General features: G+C 37.2%; 1 protein-coding gene and 1 long non-coding RNA gene across 5 annotated transcripts; both read right to left on the reverse strand.

The window, feature by feature from the left end:
* Positions 1 to 13: 13 nt before the first annotated feature.
* Positions 14 to 3,515, reverse strand: LOC146399836 (uncharacterized). Its single transcript, XR_014815168.1, has 3 exons — positions 3,393 to 3,515; positions 751 to 813; positions 14 to 83 (listed from the first exon to the last, which is right to left on the reverse strand). It is a non-coding gene; the product is annotated as an uncharacterized LOC146399836 (long non-coding RNA).
* A 2,819-nt stretch (positions 3,516 to 6,334) lies between these two features.
* Positions 6,335 to 24,265, reverse strand: LOC100522887 (caspase-13). Of its 4 annotated transcripts, none has more exons than XM_003129812.7 (9): positions 23,918 to 24,265; positions 20,517 to 20,771; positions 16,179 to 16,288; positions 15,209 to 15,382; positions 13,524 to 13,758; positions 12,294 to 12,437; positions 10,785 to 10,894; positions 8,929 to 9,032; positions 6,335 to 7,247 (listed from the first exon to the last, which is right to left on the reverse strand). In XM_003129812.7, exons 1-8 carry the CDS (start codon positions 23,922 to 23,924, stop codon positions 8,934 to 8,936), a joined length of 1,134 nt encoding a protein of 377 aa, XP_003129860.5. In that variant the 5' UTR covers positions 23,925 to 24,265; the 3' UTR covers positions 6,335 to 7,247; positions 8,929 to 8,933. The 4 variants fall into 4 exon arrangements, with proteins under 4 accessions (XP_003129860.5, XP_084832045.1, XP_084832044.1 ...); XM_084975919.1 differs by having other exon boundaries at positions 6,335 to 7,975; XM_084975918.1 differs by having other exon boundaries at positions 6,335 to 9,032.
* Positions 24,266 to 24,706: the final 441 nt, after the last annotated feature.

The raw sequence follows: 24,706 nt of genomic DNA on the forward strand, positions 1-24,706 counted from the left end.
TGCTAAGTCTTCTGCGGTTCTATATTTTCCAGCCATTCATTCTGAATCTGTCTTCATTGCCAGATTTTCCACTTCTACAAAACCTCCAAGAGTGGGATTGTTCTATGTTAGAGCTGCTGTTATTCGCTGTCAACATCTCTCATCAGGTGGCTTCTTCTAGTCCCATCATTTTTTTTTTTTCTTTTTAGGGCTGTGCCCCCGGCATATGGAGGTTCCCAGGCTAAGGGTCCAATGGGAGCTATAGCTACCCGCCTACACCACAGCCACAACAACATGGGATCTGAGCCATGTCTGCCACCTACACCACAGCTCACGACAATGCCGGATCCTTAACCCACTGAGTGATGCCAGGGATTGAACCCACATCCTCATGGGTACTAGTCAGGTTCATTAACCACTGAGCCACAGCGGGAACTCCTATGGGAATATCTTTTTTTTTTTGCTTTTTTAGGACCATACCCATGGCATATGGAGGTTCCCAGGCTAGGGGTGGAATTGGAGTTGTTGCGGCTGGCCTACTCCAGAGCCACAGCAACATGGGATCTGAGCCGCATCTGCAACCTACACCACAGCTCATGGCAACGCCGGATCTTTAACCCACTGAGCGAGACCAGGGATTGAACCCACAACCTCATGGTTCCTAGTTGGATTTGTTTCAACTGTGCCATGACGGGAACTCCAGGAATACCTTTGGACAACACTAGAGGTCTAAGGGTTTTCACTTGTGATGTGAGATCTGGAGGCAATTACCTGTCAAAGAAGAAGATGACTCAGTGCCCTCAGGTTCATCATTCTCATTTTCAGGATGAGATTCTGAAATAATATGAAAAAAATTTTCAGCAGAATTAAATTTATAGGACCTATACATTTCAAATTTTCTCCCTTGCTCTGACAAGGAAATGTTTGTTATGGGACTACTCTATGAAGCGTAGACATTTTTTAATTAAAAACAATAAGTTACTAGTCTTTTTTCTGAGATACTCACCTAAGCTCAGTTGTTTCTCAGGGTTGAAAAGATGGTGCATAAAAATTTCGGTTGCCATTTGTGTTTTCTCAGCGAGATCATCAATCAGGTCTTTAGTCCTATTTACAATGAGGTTTGCTTCTTCCTCTAATCTTTGTAACTCACCCCTATTCAGCACATTATTACATTTCTTAAAATAATAGATGTTTGCTATTAAAATGAAAAAACATTCACACTACAATGGAAACACAATTATATATTTAGCTTGCATTTTTGTGAATTTTGTGAATTTTTTCCTATACTTTTATTTATTTATTTATTAATACTTTTAGGTTCCCAGGCTAGGGGTCAAATCAGAGCTGTAGCCCATGGCCTACAACACAGCAACAGCAATGCCAGATCTGAGCCACGCCTGTGACCTATAGCACAGCTCATGGCAACGCCAGATCCTTAACCCAATGAGCGAGGCCAGGCATGGAACCTGCGTCCTCAAGGATACTAGTCAGATTCATTTCCACTGAGCCACGACAGGAACTCCTATTTTTTTATACTTTTAAAAACACATAATGCAACATTGATTTTCTCAATGGCTACAATCATTTGCTTCCTTGTATCCATGCCCTTTGCTCTGATTACAGACTGGCCTTGTAACTTGGTTTGGGCAACAGGGCACAATAGAGAGATATCTGGCAGTTCTGAGCCAAAGTCTTCGGAAGCATTGTGCATGTCTCTCTCGGACATCTGAACCTCCATGTGAATAAACCTGGGCTAGATTGCTAGAGAATAAGAGACATTAGGTGGAGGAAAGCCCAGTTGTCTCCGCCAAGGTCATGCTAGACCAGCTTAAAGCTTTACAAAGCTCAGTGCTTTCCAAATACATAACAATGTCAGCAGAGATTTTTAACCTACATGCAGATGATCTCAGATAGAACAATAACTCCAGAGACAAGAACCACCCAGTTAACTGGTTGACTTGTGAGCAATAGTAAATGCTTATTGTTTTAAGCCACTGAGTTTTGGGATATTTTGTTGCTCAGCAATAGATAACTGACAAACACATATTCACCTATAAGTTTTTTCCCATATTATCAATAATTTGCTTTTTGAAAATTTGACAATATATGACAAGCATTTATAAAAGTCAATACATTAAGAACTACCTCAGTTTTTGATGTCTATATAGTATTAAAGTGTTGATAGCTTATAATTTTAAAATGTTTTGTCAAATTAATGCGTACATAAGGCAACCGATCCAGTAGTTTAGAAAAGTGTATAATAACCATATTCTCCAGTACATTGCTTCTCATTTTCAATCCCCTATCATACAAATCACTTTCCTAAATTATTTGTTTTTATTTTCTGGCGATAGTCTTCGGAATTCTCAATAACAATGTTTAGTTTTATCCCTCTATTTTCCTAAATATCAAATACAAACAGTGCCATTGATTACTTCATATAAAAAAATGAGATACAGTTTCGTTTACATTGCCTCATTTATAGCCTATGCTATGTAATATTTGATATCACAATTTTTAATTCTTTTTTGATTATTTTAAAATATCAAACAAAATATTTAACCCCCCTTTCTTCTTCCACCAGTGTTGCTCAGTAGTTTAATTCTATTACGTGAGTTAATGATATTTGCCTTTATACAATGTCCCTCATCTTTTCTCACCTCCAATTATACCATCATTTTAATCTATATTTTTATTTTACATCCTCAAATTATTGTTTCATTCAGTGACATATCCAAAACCAAGTCTTCTGTGCTTTGTCCATATAATAACTAAATGTTAAGGAACCATTGAAAAACATATTATTTTTGGCTATGTACTTATGCAATCTACCTGTCAAAGTGATGTGTTGGGACTGTATTTCCTTTTCTTTTGGCCCAAACTCCCATATAATTTTATCTCGATGAATATTTCTAGTCTCAAGGTCTACTAACTCACACTTACCTGGTCTCATGTACTTGGCCTTCACTCTTATAATTCTATCTAATGCTAAGCCATCACATTTTCATTCTATTCATTCACTCTCACCTACTCAAGGACATTGTTTAACAGTAGTCCTATTGCTCTCTTACATCATTAATTTTCCCACTTAACCATATCATTACTGCAACTATAAAAACATATTATAATACCCATATTTAAAAGAAAACTTCTCTTGATCCCACTTCCCTACTTCTCAAAAGCGCTGTCTATTCTCACTGTCTCCAAGTGTTCTTTTCTTTATCTTAAACCAGCTTGTCACTCTTTAGTCCCTACCCCTCCACGAAAACAACTCTAATCAATGTAACCAGCGACTTCTACATTGTCAAATTAAATGTTTCATCCTCAGTAATTTTGTCCAATAGAAACATTTCATAGTGATATTTGAAGATCTTCCTGAAATCCTTCATTTGCCTTCCAAATTACAACCCTACCTTGGTTCTCTTGTTACTTTACGGGCTGCTTCTTCCAGTAACTCTTGCCAGTTAATTCACATCTTTCTTCTCTGCTTTATTTTTTTTCACGTACTTAGCAGCCTGATCCAGTATCTTGGTTTTCAACAGTATATATAGGAAAGCAACTCAAAACTTTAACATCTATGCCTGTTTCCTGAATACCATATGCATACAGTTCGGATCTATTTGAATGCCTAGTGTATACCTCAGTCTTAACATATCAACCCCCATCTCCCATCTACCACCTCTGAAAGTGTGTTCAGTTGTATTCTTCCAGTTATTCAAGCCAACTTCATTCTTGCTGTTTTTCAGAGGAGAACATTTAATTCTTTTGTCTCTCAAAACTTTATCCAGTCTGTTGGCCTTGCCTTCAAACATGAAGTTTGTTCATAACCCTCACTTCTATTCTAAGTTATTCTTACTAGCTTACTTTCCAAACAAACAGGAAAAACAAATTGTGAAGTTCAAGAATATATCCTGTGAGGTTTTCTTTATGATTCTGTTGGGTTTATATACTAATTTGTGTGGAAAATTGAAATCTTTTCATTTATTTGTCTTATCAGTGATGGTAGTTGGTATATCCCTTATTCTATTTTAATCTACTTTTATATCACTCAGTATTTTAAAAAGTATTTTTCCACATATACTTTGCAACTATTTGTTGAGAATTTTCTTTAAGTATCTTATATTTGTTGCTTTTGCAAAGAGAAGCATTAAAAAAGCAAAAAAAAAAACCCCAAAATTTCCTAATTGATTGTCTTTTGAATATAAGAAGTTATGAAATGTGGGAGTTCCCGTCGTGGCGCAGTGGTTAACGAATCCGACTAGGAACCATGAGGTTGCGGGTTCGATCCCTGCCCTTGCTCAGTGGGTTAACGATCCGGCGTTGCCGTGAGCTGTGGTGTAGGTTGCAGACACGGCTCGGATCCCGCATTGCTGTGGCTCTGGCGTAGGCTGGCAGCTACAGCTCTGGTTAGACCCCTAGCCTGGGAAACTCCATATGCTGCGGGAGCGGCCCAAGAAATAGCAAAAAGACAAAAAAAAAAAAAAAAAAAAAAAAAAAGAAGTTATGAAATGTGTATATTGATCTGAATTCTTGCAAATGTGGGGGCTATATTATTAATTATAAGAAATTTTCAATGAATAAAATCACATTTTCTAGGAATAGTGATGGTTTTGTTTCTTAGGTCTCCAGTATTTTTATTTTCACCAGCCAAACCCCATCCCAAAAATAAAAAATAAACAAAAAAAAAAATCACAATTTTCTCTTTAAATTCTGATTTTGAGGAATGCTATCATAAATTTTTATTCTTAAACTATAACTGCATTCCCAGAGTATATACTAGCTGGTTAAAAAATATTAGTAATGTTTCATATATGGTGAGAATTATTTTGCTAATACATTATTTAGAATGTTACCGCAATGTTCCTGAGAAATCAGACTTTTTTTTCCTAACTTTGCCTCTACTTCTCTAGTTTTGTATCAGTTTTGTACTAGCCCTAGAAAAGAATTTAAGGAATTTACTTTGCTTGTTATTTGGAAATAATATGTAAAATTGAGCTCATTAATTTCATTAAAGTTTTGCAAGACTTTTTTTACAATTATCTGAGTCTGTTCATTTTAGATAGTATATATGACAGAAAAGTTAATGTTTCTTGATCTATTTGGATTTTTATTTCTTTTATGTATTTTTTTGTTAATTTACTTTTTTTAGAATTCCAACTATGTTATGTATGTTATTCTCAGAGTTTTCCTATATTTATGTTTATGTTTCCTACATTTATATTTATTGTACCCTTTTACCCTTTTATCTCTAGTATCATCTTTGTGCTAATTCTATTTTTTCAAACTCAGTGTTGCTGAGTGTCTGCTATTTGACCAATCATTTTTCAAAAGTTCAGGTTGTTTTGTTTTGAGTGATCTGCTAAATTTTTTGTTTCTTTATCATCTCATTCATTTTTGCTTTTTAATCTTTATCATTTGCTTTCTTCTATTTTACTGTGGCTTACTATCTTTTGGATTTCTCAAGTTGAATGCTTAGTTCATAGGTTTTCCTTTCTTGTTTTTATATGTGTGTATGTATATAAGTTATGTTTATATATGTATACACTACCTGTGTGCGTGCCTTAATTTCCAACTACGTGGAAATATGTGATAGTCTTTATATTATGGGATTTATGATATTATCATGCAGTAGTTCAAGAATGAGGTGTCTATATGTATTTTGGGGTTTTGTGGTATGTCTCACGTTTCCACATGGGCAAGGGAAGTCCAGAAATGTAAACATCATGATCTTTGTAGTGTTAGTTAGCCCTTACAATTCAAACTTCAGTTAACCCTTATAATTTATTTATTATTTATTTATTTGTATTGTCTTTTTAGGGCTGCACCCGAGGCATATGGAGGTTCCCAGGCCAGGGGTCGAATCGGAGCTGTAGCTGCAGGCCTACACCACAGCCACAGCAACACCAGACCTGAGCCACGTCTGCAACCCATATCACAGCTCACAGAAATGCCGGATCCTCAACCACTAAATAAGGCAAGGGACCGAAACTGTGTCCTCATGAATGCCAGTCAGATTTATTTCCACTGAGCCACAATGGAAATCCCAACCCTTATAATTTAAAACGCATACAATTTCATTCTCTCCTTGCCTTGGGGAGGCAATGCAGTACAGTGGTTAACATCTCAGATTGCAGAGCAAGTCAGACTGCATTCAAATGCCGGTGCAACCACCTACTAACTGTGTGACTTTGGGCACATCACTTAAGCTCTATTTTCTTTAGTTTCATTATCTGTAAGATGGGGATATTGATAGTGATTACGTTGCAGGGCTGTTGTGAAGGTTAAAGTAGCTACTTATTTATTCAAAGTCCCTTAGAGTAATAAAAATTCTTGAAATAATCCTGACACACAGTAATAAATATTAACTATTATGGTTATATTTGACACATAGAGAATCATTTTATGTTTAATGCAGTTTAGCACGTACTAAAATATTTATTCAGCATTCTGTGTATGTAGCAGAATGTGGTACATTTCTGTTTATGTAGCAGAAGTGGTACATTTCATTACTTAGTAACTCAGAAGACCATGTTGCCAAAATTCCCCTAGAAATTTCACCTTTCCAGAAATTTTAACATCCTGTCTCCCACTGTTGACACTGCCATTTTGGCTATTCTTTATTAATAATACTTTTCTTTCTATACAGATACACTCAGGTTACACCATCTTGAATCAGAAGCCCAATTTATTTTGGACAATGACCCAGTGTTTGCTAAGTAAAAAATTCTCCTGAAGCTTGGAAATATGCATAAATCTGGAAAGAAAATAAGCAACAAGAAAGTGAATTATCTTATAGGTAGGAAGAAAGATAGATACATAGTATAATTTGCTAAAAGCATAATAACTTAGTGAAGAAAAAAAAGAGCTCCAGCTATGATGTTGGCTAAATAATAAATTAGAAAACTTCTTTTGGACAATTCTAGACCCCAGGTTAGATGAGTGCACAAGGAGGAGCTGATCGGTTTATAATTCTTGTCTCTAGATGGGCACCATCTCCTTCCACCTTGTTGCTGAGAGCAAGCCACGGCCAGTTCCCTTCACTCAGTAAAGTGCAGATATTATGTCATAATCAGAAAAATCCAGCTCACTTCTTCCATTTCATTTCCATCATCCACCATTTTAATTGAAATTCTCTTCTCTATTAGAAGACACACACACAAAAAAACATTGTTTTTCATTTACACTGAAAGACAAAATGTTAAACATATGTGCTGTGCTGGTAATGGTGCTTCTCAAAGTTGGTAAAGGGCTAGACTGTCTGTGATTTTCTGAGGAAGAGAAAAAAAAAGACAGAAGGTCAAGGTAGTAATCCATGGATGCCTTTAATCCATCCTTTACTGTGATTCTTCTTTGATCCTCTTCCGTACAATTTTGCCATTTCCCTTGGCTTCTATCTGTGACCTCTGTAGTCTATTCACCAAAAAGTACTCAGCGTGATCTTTGCAAAATCTGTTAGATTATGTCATTTCTCTGTTTAAAAGTACTTGAAGAATTTCCTATCTCACTCAGGATACTTACCATGTGATCACCAAGGCCCCTGTGATCAAGCTTCTTATTATTTTTCTGAATCTGACTCTGTCGTTTATCTTACTCTCACTCTTCTCTGTCGGGCTGCCTTCTTGCAGTTCTTTATACTTCTTAAAAAATATTCCTGCCTCAGGGCATTTGTACTTCCTGTTCCCCCATGCTGGGATACATTTCCACACAGAACTACAAGGTTCACTCCCCTCCTCTATCTAGTCTTTGTTTTGATTTCAAATAATTTCATCACTTCCAAGCAGCCTTTCCTAAATAACCTATTTATAGCACTATGGCATCCATCTTCTTGTGTCTCTTTAGACTTTTTAAATTTTTCTTCTTAGGTCTTACCACTCTCTGACATATTTTTACTTTTTTGTGTATTTATAGTATGTCTCCATTCACTAGAGTATGAGCTTTGAGCACAAAGATCCATTTATTTTGTCCATTGGTATATTTCAAGCATCTAGAACAGAACCTGGAACACAGTAAGTGCTTGATAAATATTAGCCAAATAAATAATTTAATCCCCAAATGTGGTTCTACTGGCCTAAGTAAGCACAAAAAGCTGTGTTGCTAAATTATCTACACATTTGTATAACCAGAGTATCAGAAACCAGGAGTGGGAGATGGAAGGCAAATATTTTAAGCATTGAGATAAAGTTTACTTTATGTTTCTGAGAGAGACTAATAAGTTTATGATATAGTGTGACAAAAAGCTATTATGAGTGAGTAAAATAATTGTTGGATCTAAATTCAGCACAGCCCTTCTAAAATATTTTGAGCAAAAATTTGTTTTAATTGTAACATAGGTGATTGACGAGGTTTCTGAGCAGTAGTTAAAAATCTTTGAACTGAATGTTCTATGATCTACACTGTGAAAATAGTCAGAGCACCAGAGTCTCCAGGATATATTTTATACTGTATGGTAATGGTAGCTCAATATCAGTAATGTGACACCTGCACTCCAAGGACAATAGTCCTGCTTTCTCCACGGTCACCTCCTCTGTTTTCTGTTTGTTTGTTTTTGTATCTGAAGAAATATTGGATAACTCATGGTATGTGTGTGTGCACGCACATGTGCCTGTGTGTACGTGTGTGTGTAAGAGACGAATATAAGTAATAAAGTAAGCATGAGTACATTTCTATTTTAATAATTGTGACCCTATGTCCGTCACTGTTTATTATTACTTCCTGTCCTCATTAAGCTTACCTTCTTGATTGATGGATTTATTAACTGATAATGGTAGAGATGGAAGGAGGATCCAGATGCATATAGAGTAAAAAATAGCAACTAATCACAAAACTGCATTGACCAGAAACATCTATTTGACTACCAAAGCAATGGGCTGTCATTGGTCACTGAACCTCAGCTCACTAATACTACTCTCCCACTTATTTTGCCTGAAAACCGCAACTCTTGATACTTACTTTTCTCAATTGCCAGGAAAGAGGTAGAAATATCTTGTCATGGAGAGTCGTTCAATGGTGGGCATCTGGGCTTTAACGCTTGGTGTTTCAAATGATTGTTGTACCTGAAAACAAAAAGAGGCTCTAGATGATACATACTTCTTATGCACTCTCAAAATACATTTTGCACACTGAGCCAGAAAATTCTTGGACGGAAGGGTACTCCTGGGATTGATGGAACAAAGACTTTGGATATTCTAACTCCCTGTCACTGCTGCCCTACCACTTAGAAGTGATACCCAAGGTCAGGATATATTCTTCATCTCAAAATAAATACCTTGTGCCTAATTGAAGTCTTTTCAATCTGCATTTTGTCTGCTTTCCATTTCTGATCTACTGATCTACAGATCTGATGATCAATTACCACCTGGTGTCTGTTCATGAGAATTGGATCTCAAAGATCCTCTGTCTTTAAACTCCAATGAAGATAACTTCTCAATTCAATAAGGCTCAAATCTCAGAATTCTGTCCTTAAGGCCTGAATGATGGACATCATTCACATACCTATCACCACACTGACCTCTGAAGTCTTTTTACATAGACTGATCAATGAGATTGTACTTACCCTAGGTCTACTATTTCTAATAATTTCTGAGGAATTCCCTTGAAAGTACAATATTTAAATCCTATTCATCCAATAGGACTTAACTTTCTAAGTTCCTATTCACAAATACTCTGATTCATGTTATGATACAATCTTCTCCAACTCACTGAAGGTATATCCCTCTTTTCCCACAGGAGTGCTACTATTTTCCTTGGTTTTAGTTTAAAAACAACCACTCTTGCTCATGTTATTAATACCAATCCCTTTCTCCCTAACGAAAAAGGGAGACATCAATTCAGTAATTCATGCATATATTTATTCAATGAATATTAATTCCTATGTATCAGCATATTGTGGTATTGAACAAATCTCTTCAAAAACTTTCATGAGCTTGCCTTCATCTGAGTAAATACAGGTAAAATATAAACAAATAAAATATCTCTTGACTGGGTGATAATAAGAGCTATGGTGGAAAGTAAATTAGGAAGGAAGGGAGAAATAAGGAAGGTCCTGAGTTGAGGAATGAGTATCAAATCTTCCCCCTGGGCTACTCCATTCAAATAATTATTTATCTTCTATTCTCTTTCATGTGTCCTAGGAGTTTCTCTTCATAGATCATATCACAACCTGTATAATACATTTGTTGTTGTTGTTGTTGGACTACTTATTCAGTATCCATCTCTCTCACAAGAATGTAAATCCTAGGTAGCTTTAAGTCATGTATATCTCATTTATTCCTATATAATAAGAATATATCCCTTTACAAAGTAGACCTCCCAATATATATTTATTTAATAAATGAAGCAATGAAAATTAATGCAAAATATTTACATTCTTTGAAGTTTAAGATCTTATAACCTAAAACATGCAGGCTCATATGTTATAATATTTTATACTATTTTGATCTTCTGCTGGCCATTGACATAGTCTTTTTCTTTTTTTTTTGGTTTAATTTTTATGGCCACAACTATGGCATATGGAAGTTCTTGGACCAGGGACTGAATCCAACCTGCAGCTGTGACCTACACGAAAGTTGCAGCAATGCTAAATCCTTTTAACCAACTGCACTGGGATGGGGATTGAACCTATACCTCCCCAGTGGACATGGTCTTTCTCTAAATCAGATTTTAAACCTCTGGATTATAGAAATTGGGTACCACTCTACTTTTGTTTGCCTGACAAAGTCTGAGGCCTATCGTTGTCACTTAAAAGGCAAAAAATAGTAAAGCCTTACTAAACAAATAAATGATTAGAAAAGGAAAGAGAAGCTTACCTTCCTAAATACTTCCTCTAGGTGACAGCGCCAAGCATATTTTTGGAAGCAAGTGATGAGTTGTGTGATGAAGAGAGAACCCTTTGTGACATCTCTCCAGGACACATTATCTATGATGATAAAAGAGTGGGTAAGCTTTGGGCTGCAGGCTTCACCATGTTTAAAAAAAATTGCTTTTGTTTTGTTTTTTAAACATAGTTTGGGAACTAACTTGGCATGTTTAGGGGAGGAATTTATAACCTTTCATTAACTCATTTTCTATAAAAGAGTTGAACTAAAGAAGCAGCTCATCAAAACTGCAGGTCTTTGCCTTGGAAGTGCATTGTTTGAGGGGGAATTGCCTTTCTACAATGTGACTTGTGTTTTTTTCACTTGGCTTTGAAAGGAGGCTTGAGAATTAACTCTAATCTCACTTTACGGAGGAAGGAACAGAAGCTCAGAAGGATTAAAGAATTTCTCCATATTCACACAGGTGGTTGTTTACAGATTATATACCATGCTGTCTCTCACCAATAGAGTAAACAAGATACATGAGCACGGAAACTTTTGGACGGGTGGGATGTGTTTTTGGCACAGAGAGCAGTAATAGTTTCACAGGTATATACTTGTCTCCAAACTTATTAAACTATACACATTATGTACAGCTTTTTGTATGTTAATTATACCCCCTTGGAGTGGTAAAAGTACTAAGAAAAATTTACAAATTGGAAACACTTGGACATAAGGCTTCTTAAGACGGTTACCTAGACGTCAAGGACTAAACACTGTTCTCCTACTATTAGGTCTAATAATCACCATCCTACTAGTTCTTTTCAAAGGGCATCCACTTTCTTTCTGGGGCTTGCTGTGGCACCACTCTTAATAGCATTAGATAGGAATATGGAGAAAATGATTTGGAGCTGATAATTTTGAGAAAGGGCAGTCAGTCCCTAGATCTATAAAATCTCTACTCAAAATCTCTACTAAAAGGGGGAAGTTCCCTTTGTGGCTCAGCAGTTAAGGAGCCAGACTTGGATCCATGAGGATGCAGGTTCGATCCCTGGCCTCGCTCAGTGGGTTAAGGATCTGGCATTGTAGTGAGCTGTGGTGTAGGTCACAGATGTGGCTCGGATCCTTCATTGCTGTGGCTGTGGTGTCAGCTGGCGACTACAGCTCCGGATTGGACCCCTAGCCTGGGAACCACCATATGCCACAGGTGCAGCCCTAAAAAGACAAAAAAAAATTTTTTTAATGGCTTTAATAGAAAACCAAATCAATCATTTGTTTTTAGTTTTTATAATGGTGAAGGGATTTTCTTGTATTTGGTTATTTTGTTTACTATAACTTTGGCTGTAAAGTGCAACATATAATAAAATCAGTTCTTAAAAGTGAAAAAAAATAAAATGTACTGAAAAAATTCAAAATTTGTATATCAAATCATTGCTGCACAGAGCCTATCTTGATGTTCTATAATTATGCTCGGGTAGCCTCAAGTCCACAAATCCTTGTCTGCAACTGAAAAACACATACGTGGTGTTGAAGAGCAAAAAGCGATGAAGTCCTTCTCCACATGGGTCTTGTAAACGGCATCCTCCTCCAGGTCCTCAGGTGACTCTGAAGAGCTGTCTGCCAAGGTTGCTGGAGAGTCACTGACCCACACTTCTCCACGATTTGCTGTAAAGACATCAACGTTCGACATACCCTGTGTCTCCCTCAGGATGACTATTGCAATTGCCCACTTCATCTTTTACCATGTTTATTCTAACCAGTCTCACACACACATGCACAAACACACACACACACACATGCGAGTGCATCTTCGCCCAACCCACAAGACTTTGCCTCTCTCTAGTGTTGTTGAGCAATGTGCCAATTAATAGTGGCAGCATCCAGTCAGTAAAGCGTGACAGTGTGGTAAAATTGGAAAAACCCATTTGCTGCGAATTACCGAGAAGCTAAAGCCTTATCTGAACAATTTCAGAGCATAGTTATCATTTTATAGCTAAATGATTTCTGCTTTTCTTCTCTAAAAACTGCTCCAAAAAGCTAAAAAGACAATTTAGAGTCAGAAAAGGAAGGAAGAAAGGAAGGAAGGAAAGAAGGAAGGAAGGAAGGAAGGAAGGAAGGAAGGAAGGAAGGAAGGAAGGAAGGAAGGAAGGAAAAGGAGAGGAGAGGGGGGAGGGGAGGGGAGGGGAAGGGAAGGGAAGGGAAGGGAAAGGAAAGGAAAGGAAAGGAAAGGAAAGGAAAGGAAAGGAAAGGGAAGGAAAGGAAAGGAAAGGAAAGGAAAGGAAGGAAAAGAAATATTTGCTACCGCCATCCCAGGTTCCATCATCTCCCTACTCATTTCCCTTTCAATAATGTATGAGGGAAAAAAAGGCACTGCTATTACATAAGGACCTGACTTTCAACTGAAATTCTTTTCAAGCCAGAGAATGTCAAAATATCCGTAAAACATTTTCAAGTAAAGCTGTCATTAAAATGACTTCATTCCAAGCTTGGCATATTTTTGTCTAACTTTGTTTGAGGATTCTGGTGATCTCCTTCTCCACGTACCTTGGATTAAACTGAACAACAATTTCTCAGCTGACAAGACATAGTCTCATGAAACCAGCCCCCTCGATGGAATTTCCTAATAATTCAGTTTAGTTTATTTGCACTAGATGGGGTTTAAGCGTGTTTCCCCTAGAAACAAAACATATATTACAATTCTCTGCCAACAGCTTTATGACATTCATTTGGATTTCTCATCTCAGGACTCACCACCTCTGCAGGCCTGGACAATGATGACCTTAGGTTTGTCCTTCAGACCGAGGCAGTTGCGGTTGTTGAATATCTTGAAGATGGTGTCATAATGTAGCACATCTGGTTTTTTATCACTATGCATAGTCCCACAGATCCCATCCAGGATGCCATGAGACATGAACACTAAGAATGTGCTGTCTGAAGACTTGTGCTCTTGGCGGGCAGCAAACCCCCACAGCACCGATTCCATCTCCTAAAAGAGATCACACAGTCTTATTGTAAAAGGACAAGTATTGAAATTAATCTGGCCTGTTATTTATTGTGTATAGGAAACATCTGTAAAGTTCTTCGCATAGTGGTTACTCTATGATAGTTTTATTTTTCTTTCTTTAATGAAGGGATAAATTCAACATTTTCTTCCTGCTGAGGTTATATTACCTGTCGTCTTGATACATTTTGCACATTCTGATACATTATTGTCACTTATATACTTTCTCATCCATCTCCGTCTTTTCTCTCATTACTCATTTCTTTGAATAAAAATGTATTATAACACTTCCCTTCTAAAACTCTTCCCACTGTACTTGGAATAAAATCAAATTCTGACATACACATACTTCTCCCTCCTGCATTCTTCCTCCTCCTCTAGGTTCTAGTCACACTGGTCTTTCTATACATTTCATGTGCCAAGTTCACGGTCAGTTCAGACTTTTCACTTGTAATTATCTCTGCTCGGAATGGATTTCATTCACATCTTTCCAGAGCTATTTTGTCTCTAACAGTCATGTGACAGCTCCTATATTATCTCCTCAAAAGTGTTCTCCTTGGCCACCCCATCAAGCATTATTACTCCCTACTCAACAAGGTCCCTTCTCCTTTTCATTTACTTTTCACTTTCTTTTTAATCTTAGAGACACACAGACACAGCAAACCTGAAATTTTCTGTTTTGCTTATAGTTTGATCACCTCTCACCAAGCCAACCTAGATCAGTCTGAGCTGGGAACCTCCCGTCTCATTTACAGACCCATCTCCAATCCAAGAATAACCCCTAAGACAAAGTCAGGATTCAATTTAATATGGTGAGTACATGCCTCTTAACACCCATTATTCTAGAATTTTCTTAGGAATATTGGGACTGAATCTCAATCATCCCACTTTAGAACTAAGAATTGTGTGAATACACATGCCAATCAGTTTTTGTCCAGTTTTATGGAATTGAGGACATTTGGAGGCCTAAAGAGGCATATATTTCACCTATCTTATTACTTTTATAACCCTGATTCACAAACTCAGACACACACACATGCACACACATGCACACACACACATAAATGAGGCCTATGGTTGTTAATAGCTTAACATTATAAAGCTCAGGAGTTCCCATCGTGGCGCAGTGGAAATACATCTGACTAGGAACCATGAGATTGCAGGTTCGATCCCTGGACTCACTCAGTGGGTTAAGGATCCAGCGTTGCTGTGAGCTGTGATGTAGGTCACAGACATGGCTCAGATCTGGCATTGCTGTGGCTGTGGCATAGGCTGGCAGCTATAGCTCGGATTAGACCCCTAGCCTGGGAACCTCTGTATGCCATGGGTGCAGCCCTAAAAAGACAAAAAGACAAAAAAAAAAAATTATAAAGCTCACTTGTTAGTAGAAGATAGGTGATTATGTATGTGTTCAGAGTGGGTGAGAGACTCTTACCTTGGCCGTGAGTTTCTCTTCCACATCCACACTGTAGCCAAGGCCCTCAAGCAGCCCCCTCATTCCCTTAATGTCGAGGTCAGCCCCATTCCTGAGAGGAAGATGATCAAACTTTGTATTGCATATGATGAGAGCCAGACGAGTGCGGTCATTTTTATTTTTTATTGGATAGATCTGCAGAAAATGGATATGCAGGGAGTTTGATTTACCTAAATCTCTCTTAAATCCTATACACCAAGCACTGCTGCTTTTAAGTGCCCGCAGATTTGTCCTCTCTTCTATCTTGTACCAGAAGATACCAGTTTCCTCTCTCTCAGTAATTGAGTTGACGACAGAAGGAAGGGCAAATTGGAAGCGAATTATTTTTCAAGAGCCCAGAAAGCATCCAGATCACGGTAATGGTTACCAAGAATCTTGAGGAGACGAGAATAATTCCCACCCTCTCCTTCTCCTCTTTTTTCTCCACTTAGTCAAATCTTTCTTAACATTCAAGGTTCAGATGGAATTTTGCAAAAGCCAGGAGACATCTGCAATTGGCTCAGCAAAAAAATAAATATACCAAAGATGCTTTGTCTTGGGTAACATTGTCTTGGTACTCTCTTTAACACATCAACTTATAATGCTTTGCAGGCATATATATAGAATACAAACAATTACTACTCAGCCATGTTACCCTATATTGTGATTCTATGACTACAGCTAACATTCTAATAAATCCCAAATATATATGACAACAAACGACAAAAAAAGTGACTTATCAACCTTATCATCACAGAGTTGAAAGCAAATTGGAATCTGTGTGAGGCCATGTGATTTCCTCCTGCTCAAAGCATCTGTGAAAAAGATTACCACTGTCTCTAACCAGTGCTAACTAGTCTAAAGCACCCTGCCACTAACTAGTGCTTTAAGAAATTATATAATTAGTGCAAGCAATTATTTCTCTCTCCATTTCATGTACAGAGCACAGCACCTCTCCAGTCCTTTCTTTACACAGTTTCAGGAATTCTTCATGAGGGCAAAGCTTGAGGGTATCAGTAGATTCTTCTGACTCATCTGGTCCAGCCATGATTTTCTCGGGAGCTGCAGGATACATCACATAATATAAGTTGTGATATCTGCTTCTGTAACCCATTTACCCCCTAAACAAAATTGACAGAGAAGGGAAATTCTGGGGAAAAGGATTTTTAGCATGTAAGGGCTACAGTTATTTCTAACCTGAAGTATAAGGAGATAGATGAGTGAGAAAGAAGGGAGAAATCCTTGGTAGTGAAAGCAGATCCACAAAAAAAAAAAAAAAAAAAAAAAAAAAGGAAACAGTAGATTCTGATTATTATGAAGAAAACACCTTGATGACTTGAGGTCAAATTTAGCCTTTCCTTACTCAGAAAAAATAATTTGATTTTTCCGATAGTTTTCCTCTAAGGTATCACTCATCTGTGTGGACTTTCTGTTGTTTCTGAGCAGGCATATATTGAGTAAATAATTATCAGAGTGCTATTCATTAGAAACATAATCGGGTCACATGTATAATTTTAAATTTTCTAATGTCCGCATTAAATAAAAATAGAATCAATTAATATAATAGTACATTTTGTTTAACATAATTTATCATTTTAAATTGTGTGAATAGCTATAATTCATGCACTTAAAAGCCATGCGTGCCCAGTAGCTATCATATTGAGTAGTGTAGCATCCCAAGTCCACTCCTAATTCACACAACACACAGAGACACATACACACTCAAATACTTAATAGAATTTTGAATCCTGTACCATTCAAATATTACTTTTTCAGCAATCTCAGCATGAATTCTTAATCTTTTCAGAGGAGATAGACTTCAGTGGTTCCTCACCAAGTCGTGAAGTCAGCTATTTAAAGGAAAAATCTATCTATTAACCATAGTATTGTGTCCAGTGTTGAAGAGACCATATTTTTGCTGGAGAGTCTGCATAACTCTGGGCATCTTTGCCTCCAAAGCGCTAAACAACCAAAACCAAATTTTCAACCCATGTTTTAAAATGTGAGGAAATAATTTCTCCCTGTTGGAAAAGTTTATTTCTGACTCATCCTCCCTTGAGAAATGGGATTTCCTTTTTTTTTTTTTTTTTTTCTTTGCTTTTTAGGGCCTCACTTTCTCAGGCTAGGGGGTCGAATTGGAGCTGCAGCTGCCAGTCTACACCACAGCAACAGCAACTCAGGATCTGAGCCACATCTGTGACCTACACCACAGCTCACAGCAACACTGCATCCTCAACCCACTAAGCAAAGCCAGGGATCAAACACACATCCTCATGGGTAATAGCTGGGTTCGTAATATGCTGAACCACAATGGAAACTCCAAGAAATGCAATATTTTCTGAAACTGTTTGGCCTCATTTGACTGAGCTTGTGCAAGAGACTGGGAAAAATCCAGAACCCTCCCTTGGAGAGGGAAGGGAGAGATGCTTCATAAGCAAAAATCAGAACAGTTTATCAAGACCTGATAGAACAACTTTTTCATCATGAAAGGAATAAGCCTTTATGTTCAATTATACGAGCCAACCAAGACATTCTCTGATTTTATTTTATTTAAATTAGAAAAGCAATGTTATCGTCCATAAATTTTTTCAGTGCTTAAATTTTATGACTTTTTCTATTTCACTCAATAGTTTTTAAAAAATACTTTTGGATAAGTGTCTTTCTAAAAAGTATGCTGAAAATCTAAGCTCTGGAGATGAAGTAAATTGTACATCTTTAAGAGGACCAAACTGTCTGAATATTTATTTTTGAAGAATAAACAATGACACATACTCTCCCTTCCTACTCTAGGAGATTTTGCCAATGGGAAGATGTCTAGGGTCTTGGGACTGTCCCAGGTCAGAGGGTATATTCTGTCACCAAAGGTCTCCTGTTTCCAGGTCATTTATGGGTTTAATGACATTATGTGTCTATATATAGAGTATTTACAGATAAAACAGAAATTAGACAGAATTTCTACCATATCTAGTAGTTAAATTAGCATGAAAATGAATCATTTGTGTTAAAACATAATACATATTATAGTGCAGTCTGCTGTCTAAAAGGAGTTCCCATGAGCATGTGCCACAGCAAAAAGAAATGAGAATTCGTTTAAATTAAAATTTTAATATCCGAATTTTATCTGTTACCTAATGAAATGCCCAGGAAACTCCTTAAACTGAATCAGAAATAAAGATATTTATACTGGATTATAAAAGGCCACCTCCCTTGGACAGTAAGAATTTGAGTAATAATTTCTCTGATTAAATAACAGTGTTTGGCATATCATATGTACGTATACCGCTAAAAAATAAATAAACAGGGAGTTCCCCATTGTGGCACAGAAGAAACAAATCTGACAAGGAACCATGAGGTTGCAGGTTCAATACCTGGCCTCGCTCAGTGGGTTAAGGATCCCACGTTGCTGTGGCTGTGGCGTAGGCCGGCAGCTGTAGCTCAGATTTGTCCCCTAGCCTGGGAACCTCCAGTATGTCATGGCTGTGGCCCAAAAAGGCAAAAATATAAAAAACAATAAACAAACAAATAGCTTGGATTCTTCTTAACCCCCACCCCACTTCTGCGATACAACACTAGGAATCCTCAGAATTATTTCCATACCTGAAAGGAGTAGGCAGGGCTTTTACATAATCTAATAACTCAGCCCACCCAGCTTCATGGCCACTGTACTCCAGGCGTCCTGGGATTCCTTCGGAGGTCCCAGGGACAGATAGAGCCCAGGGGGCTATTGGGTACTTCATGAAAAGGTCTATATCTGCCTTCTGCCTGCCACAGACTCTGCTGATGGGATATGTTATTTCAGTTTAAAGTTCAGTATGATTCCTGGGATTGCTAAAATCATTTTAAAGTTATCATTATTTTAATTCTGATTCTCATTTGCTAAATTATCTCTGATTTTGTTTTCATTTTATTTTTATACTTGGTGTTCATTATGGTTTATCACAGGATATTGAATATAGTTCACTGTGCCACACAGTAGGACCTTGTTGTTTATCCATTCTGTATTTAATAGTTTGCATCTACTAATCCTAAACCCCCAATCCATCCTTCCCCCACCCCCTATGCCCCTTGGCAACCACAATCTTTTCTCTGAATATGTGTTTAAATTCAAATTGTGATTGTTCTATCACATATTTAAGAAAAAGTAATAACCTTGCACAAGGATTGACTGAAATATTAATGAGAGCAGAGCCTAGCTCACCATCTTTGACATCTATCACACCAGCATGTGTTTGCTGCTGGTGAGAGCATCCCTTCTCCCCAGAGAAGGGCTTATTGAAAAAGCTTATTTGCTATAGTGAGGTCTTAAACTTTATGCTGAATTTTGCTTATGATTATAGATCAACTCTAACATTCAGGGCTGGGATTTCAGATTAAACTCTATACCAAATGAGTTCATCACTCAAGGTGAACTTGGGCCTGAGGATATTTAGACTCTAGTAATATTTATAATTCAATCTAAGTGAAAAGTTTTGAAATATTTTAATATATTGGACATGTTATAGGTATTCTCCTGATCATATTTTGTAACTCAGTGAAATGAGTAAGCACTAGAAAGGTCTAAATATTAAATATTATAAACCTAATAATAATTATAACTAACATGTATTACATCCGTGTTCTTCATTTGTCTAGTCATCCTATATTTATCATGTGCCTGCTATGTCTCTGGCATTCTACTCACAGCTATTATCCATTGGTGAAAAAAACAGATGTGCTCTGGATTAAGAAACTCAGTGGATTGTAGTCCTGTCTAGTGAGATAGAAAGGGGGTAGAAGTAGAATAGATTGGAGTGTTGCATTTTATGTATCTTAGTTTTGTGAAGCCAGTGGAACATTCAGTTGAATATGCAGTTAGAGCTAAATGTCCCTGGAGATCAGAGGAGAGTTCTGGATGAGAGCGAAAATAGAATTGTTAACCTATTCCTGCCACTATGTTCCTAGCCTTACAAAACCTGTGACAAGGTTACTAAAATTGCCCCCGTTTTACAGATGCTCATACTGATGCCTAAGTAGGTTAAGAAATTTGAATAAAGTTGCAGAGTCCATAGTGACAGAAACCTGTGTTTCTGCAATTAGTTATCTCTGTGAGGTATTGAAATGTAGCTAATTGGAAACTGGATCCCCTCCCACAAATGGCAAGGTGACCTCTAAAAGGACAATGATAGGTTTAGTGAAAATTACACTTTAGTAATAGAAGGATGAGGGGACTATAGAGGACAGTAGAGTGGCCTTGGGACCAGACAGATTCTGAAAAATTTAAGATATCCCTTGTAATGGATTCCAGTCTTACCTTGTATGCTGGTGGAATTTTTGTCCATGTTAAGGAAGGTTTTAACAAAGACTTGACTTGCCTCATGGCGTTTCTGTAGCACAGAGTCCATCAAGATCCGGGCCTTGTCTTGAAGTTTGGCATCATAAATATTTTTCTTCTCCTCTTCTTCCAGTTTCAGAACATCTTTTTCCACCAAATCATCCAAAACTCCAGTAATGAGTTCTTTTCCCATAGATTCCAAAATCTTCAGTGGGTTTTTTTTTTGTTTGACTTCTGTTAGAAATACAAAGCTTCTTTGACTTGGTCTTATCTCAATAAAAATTCAGAATTGAAAATCATCTAATGACTGATTTTTCAATATGGTGGATTAATGTGACACCATTAATATGGCAGATTAATTTATTACCATCTGAGATAATTTTAATTTTTGTAGGGGAATAAAGAAGTCAAATCAATTATGAAGGTAGGATAGCTCATCAATTCTTAACTAAAGCTATAAAGATGGTATACAGTTCAACTAGACATAAAAATAGTCTTGGTACAAAAATGACATATTTTAAAAAAAGTGTCAAGACACTAAACAAGAACTTTGGCCCAGAAGCACCAGCCTCATTGTTCATGTTATCTTGCAGTATTCTTTCAATAAATGTTTATTGGGCAACCATTGTGAGAAAGAAACACAGACATTACAAAGTGTGAATAAAAAATTATCTAAGTACATTTAATAACAGCTACTATCTCTTATGCATTTATGATTAAAAAATATATATAAAGCAATGTAAATATTATTATTATTATTTACAAGTCTTTGTACTAAATACTTTACAAATATTAATCTGCTGGGCCCTTGTAATAATTCTTTGAGAAATTTAATATTTTCCCTATTTTACAAATCATTTAAATAAAATGCCTAGATCATACAAAGTAGGATTTAAATTCTGTCTTATTCTATACAGTAATCATAGCACAGCTTCAGTAATAATAGTTGATATTCATTGAGTCCAATGGTCTCATTTCCTTCATATGTATCTTCTCACTTAAAGTTCATAAAAACTCTATGTAACAGATATATTAATATTTCTAGTACATAGCAAAGGAAACAGACACAGAGAAGTTAGTTAAGTATTTGACCCAAGTTGTGTGAAGAATATAGTTTTTAGTAAGAGGGCAGGAAATTATCCAAATTCAGGGGTTCAGAATCCAGAGTCCTCATTCTTAAATCACCGATTTACTTGACATGATACGTAATGAGAAGTTACATAAGAGAATAGTGATTTAGGGACTCTGAAAGCTAGGGTAAATTTCTGCAGGTGAGGTCACAAAAGGCTCACATGAGGCATGGGGACATTCCAGAATGAGGGATCAAACCCGTGCCACAGCAGCAACACCACCAGATCCTTTCCTCTCCAGACTGCCAGGGAACTCCCCATCCTTTCTTTCTTAATCACTCTATGACTCTAATAAATCTACCCTTGTCCCTTTCTAGTTTATTCTTCATAATGAAGCAAAAATCAGTATTCTAAAACTCTAGATTTAACCATGAAATGTCTTGGCTTAATCTAATCTAGGCCTTCTCATTCAGCCTCATCCTCTGCTGCTACACCTGCCTTGCTCATTACATTTAAACACTTTGCCCTTCTTTAAGGCTCTAGAAACCCTTTACTTTGGAATCCCTATGTATAGTTTCCCACACCCAACAGCCCTTTCTGTTCCCCAACTGCTCATTGTTTTTCTTCAGGTCTCAGATGACATGACACTTCCTTTAGAAAATTCTCCCGGATGCTTAAGACCAGACAGAGTGCCAGAGGTATTTATTCCCAGAGAAACACTTAGAGTTGTTAATTAGGTAACAATGGCAACCAGACCTGTTAGTTTAGGTTTATTGAATCCCTTTACTTGTTTTTGTCTATTGCTTCTTTTCAGTTTCTCATATCTATATCTCTTATCTAATGACGTCCTGGTTCCAATTCAATAATCTGGGTAAAGACGTGGGCAGTAGTATTTAATATACTACTCTAAAACCAAATGCTGTATTAGTATCATGAAGAGGATAAGAAAACAGTCACTAGCAAGGAGTATGAGTGGGGTGAATAAAGTAATTTTTTAAATGAATTTGAAATCTTTCTTTAGAGGGATTAATGGAAAAGTGAATAAATATATTTTGAAAGTAGGAAAACCTAACAAGTTTGGTCATTTTTTAAAAAGGCAATAGGGAGCCATTTTATGTTTTGGAGTAAGAAAATCACATTAGTAGACACCTAGAATGTAAAAACTGAAAGATAACTAACTGATCATCTTTCTTAACAAGGCTAATCTGCATACAAATCTAGGCTAGCTACGTAAGAATTGTCTATAGATCTTTAAAAGATTATGAAATCCTGGAGTTCCCATCGTGGCGCAACAGAAATGAATCTGACTGGGAACCATGAGGTTGCGGGTTCAATCCCTGGCTTCATTAGTGGGTTAAGGATCCAGTGTTGCTGTGGCTGTGGCGTAGGCTGGCAGCTGTAGCTCCAATTGGACCCTTAGCTGGGGAACCTCCATATGCTGGAGGTGCAGCCCTAAAAAAAAAGATCATAAAATCTTAAGTCTATTTATGTTTGAATAATTCAGGGTTAAGAAAAGGGAAATCTATTTTTTTTAATGACTACAGAATATTAAGATTTGTTGTAAGATTTAGAAAGCACTGATCTAGTTGAACTTTTTCCTTTTCAAATGAGGAAAATGAAACCAAAAAAGGAATATAATGTGCTTGAATACCAGCTGCAGAAATAGCTAAGGACTCCATCGCTTATGCTTTTCAGCTTCTGCATATGAGATATGTGACCAGAAAGCAATGGGAAGGGTGGGTTGGAGATTAAGTCCTGGAGAGAGGGAGGCCAGTTAAAAAAGTGTGATAGCAATCCAAGAAATATTGCTATGGAGCTGTTAGCAGCAGGGCTAGAAATGGGGAGACAGTGGAGTCACTTTATAAAGACCAAGAGAATAATTCAATACAGGAGATGGCAATGGGGGTGGGAATTCAGAAGCCGGCTTATGGGAACCACGTTTGTGGAATCAAAAGGGAGTCAAGAAGATTTCAGAGTGTATTTAGCAGTTTCAGAGTTTATTCAACATATAAATAACTTACTCCGTCTTTTAACTCTGTTTAACCCCACGCCTTACCTGGATTATCAGAAGCTATAGAGAAGGAATTAACTTCTTCCTGGCTCTGAGATATATGGAGACCATACTCTCCTTCATCTCTAAGCCAGTATCCCCCAGTTCAAGTTACACAGAGCTAATGAGGAGAACAATTTAGCTTGCATAGGATTGGCTCACTTTCATTTTGTTATTTCAGCCTGTCATAGAGCAATAAATAAAGTGTTTTTCTAAGACCCAAGTTCCTGACCCCTCGCTAGAAAAGGACCCCTACTCACCAGCCATAGGTAACAGCCTCAGTCCCTTCCTGCTGCCTTGAGGAGAGCACAGGCTTGAAAATGAAACTACTAATTTCCTTAGTTCGGGAGGCGGGGACTTCTAATCATAGATTGGGAAACTGCTGCTCAGAACTTCTGGGTTCCCTGCCGGGAAGTCCCCTGTAGTCAGCAAGTGGATTTCTTCCTCTAGGAAGAAAAAAATTGACAAGAAAAAAAACATAGCCTAACCTACTTTGGATCGGTGGAGTGTTTTCTCCCTTCTTTTCTTTTTCTTTCCTCATTGCCTCACACTTCCCTCTCTCTCTCTGTTCTTCTCCTTCTGATCTCTCAGTATTCCTCTGCTCATCTAAAAGTGATTTCATGAAGGAGTTAAAACTAACACGTCCTCTTTTACTTCCGGATAAGGATTACCCAAATAACTTCCGTTTTGTTTTAACTGTGCTGATCGCGGTGGTAGCATCCCCTCCCCATCTCCCTATCCTCTTAAACTTCTATTGGAAATAAGGTTTAAACCCTTGTCTCCAACTCCTTTCATGCTTTTCTTTAACTGCCTAAGCTTCCCTTACGTTTAATTTTCACGGAGAGTGACTATTTACCTTCCTTTTGGTTGTATTCTGGACTGACCATAGTAGCAGTCTCAGGCTGTAGTAAAATGCTTTTGTGATACTACAAAAAGAGATATCCAGAAGAACAGTTAGTGAAAGGAAAAAAAAAAAAAATAAGACTGTTGACATGCTCAACTTTGAAGGTCTTCAAAGGGTCAGAAATTCACCTTCAATTTTACCGAGT

Source organism: Sus scrofa, chromosome 9 (genome assembly GCF_054392235.1).
Source record: "Sus scrofa isolate SSC_HxYL_T2T_F1_AM1 chromosome 9, Sscrofa_HxYL_maternal_Yorkshire_Landrace_v2.0, whole genome shotgun sequence".
In the NCBI taxonomy this organism is placed as follows: Eukaryota; Metazoa; Chordata; class Mammalia; order Artiodactyla; family Suidae; genus Sus; species Sus scrofa.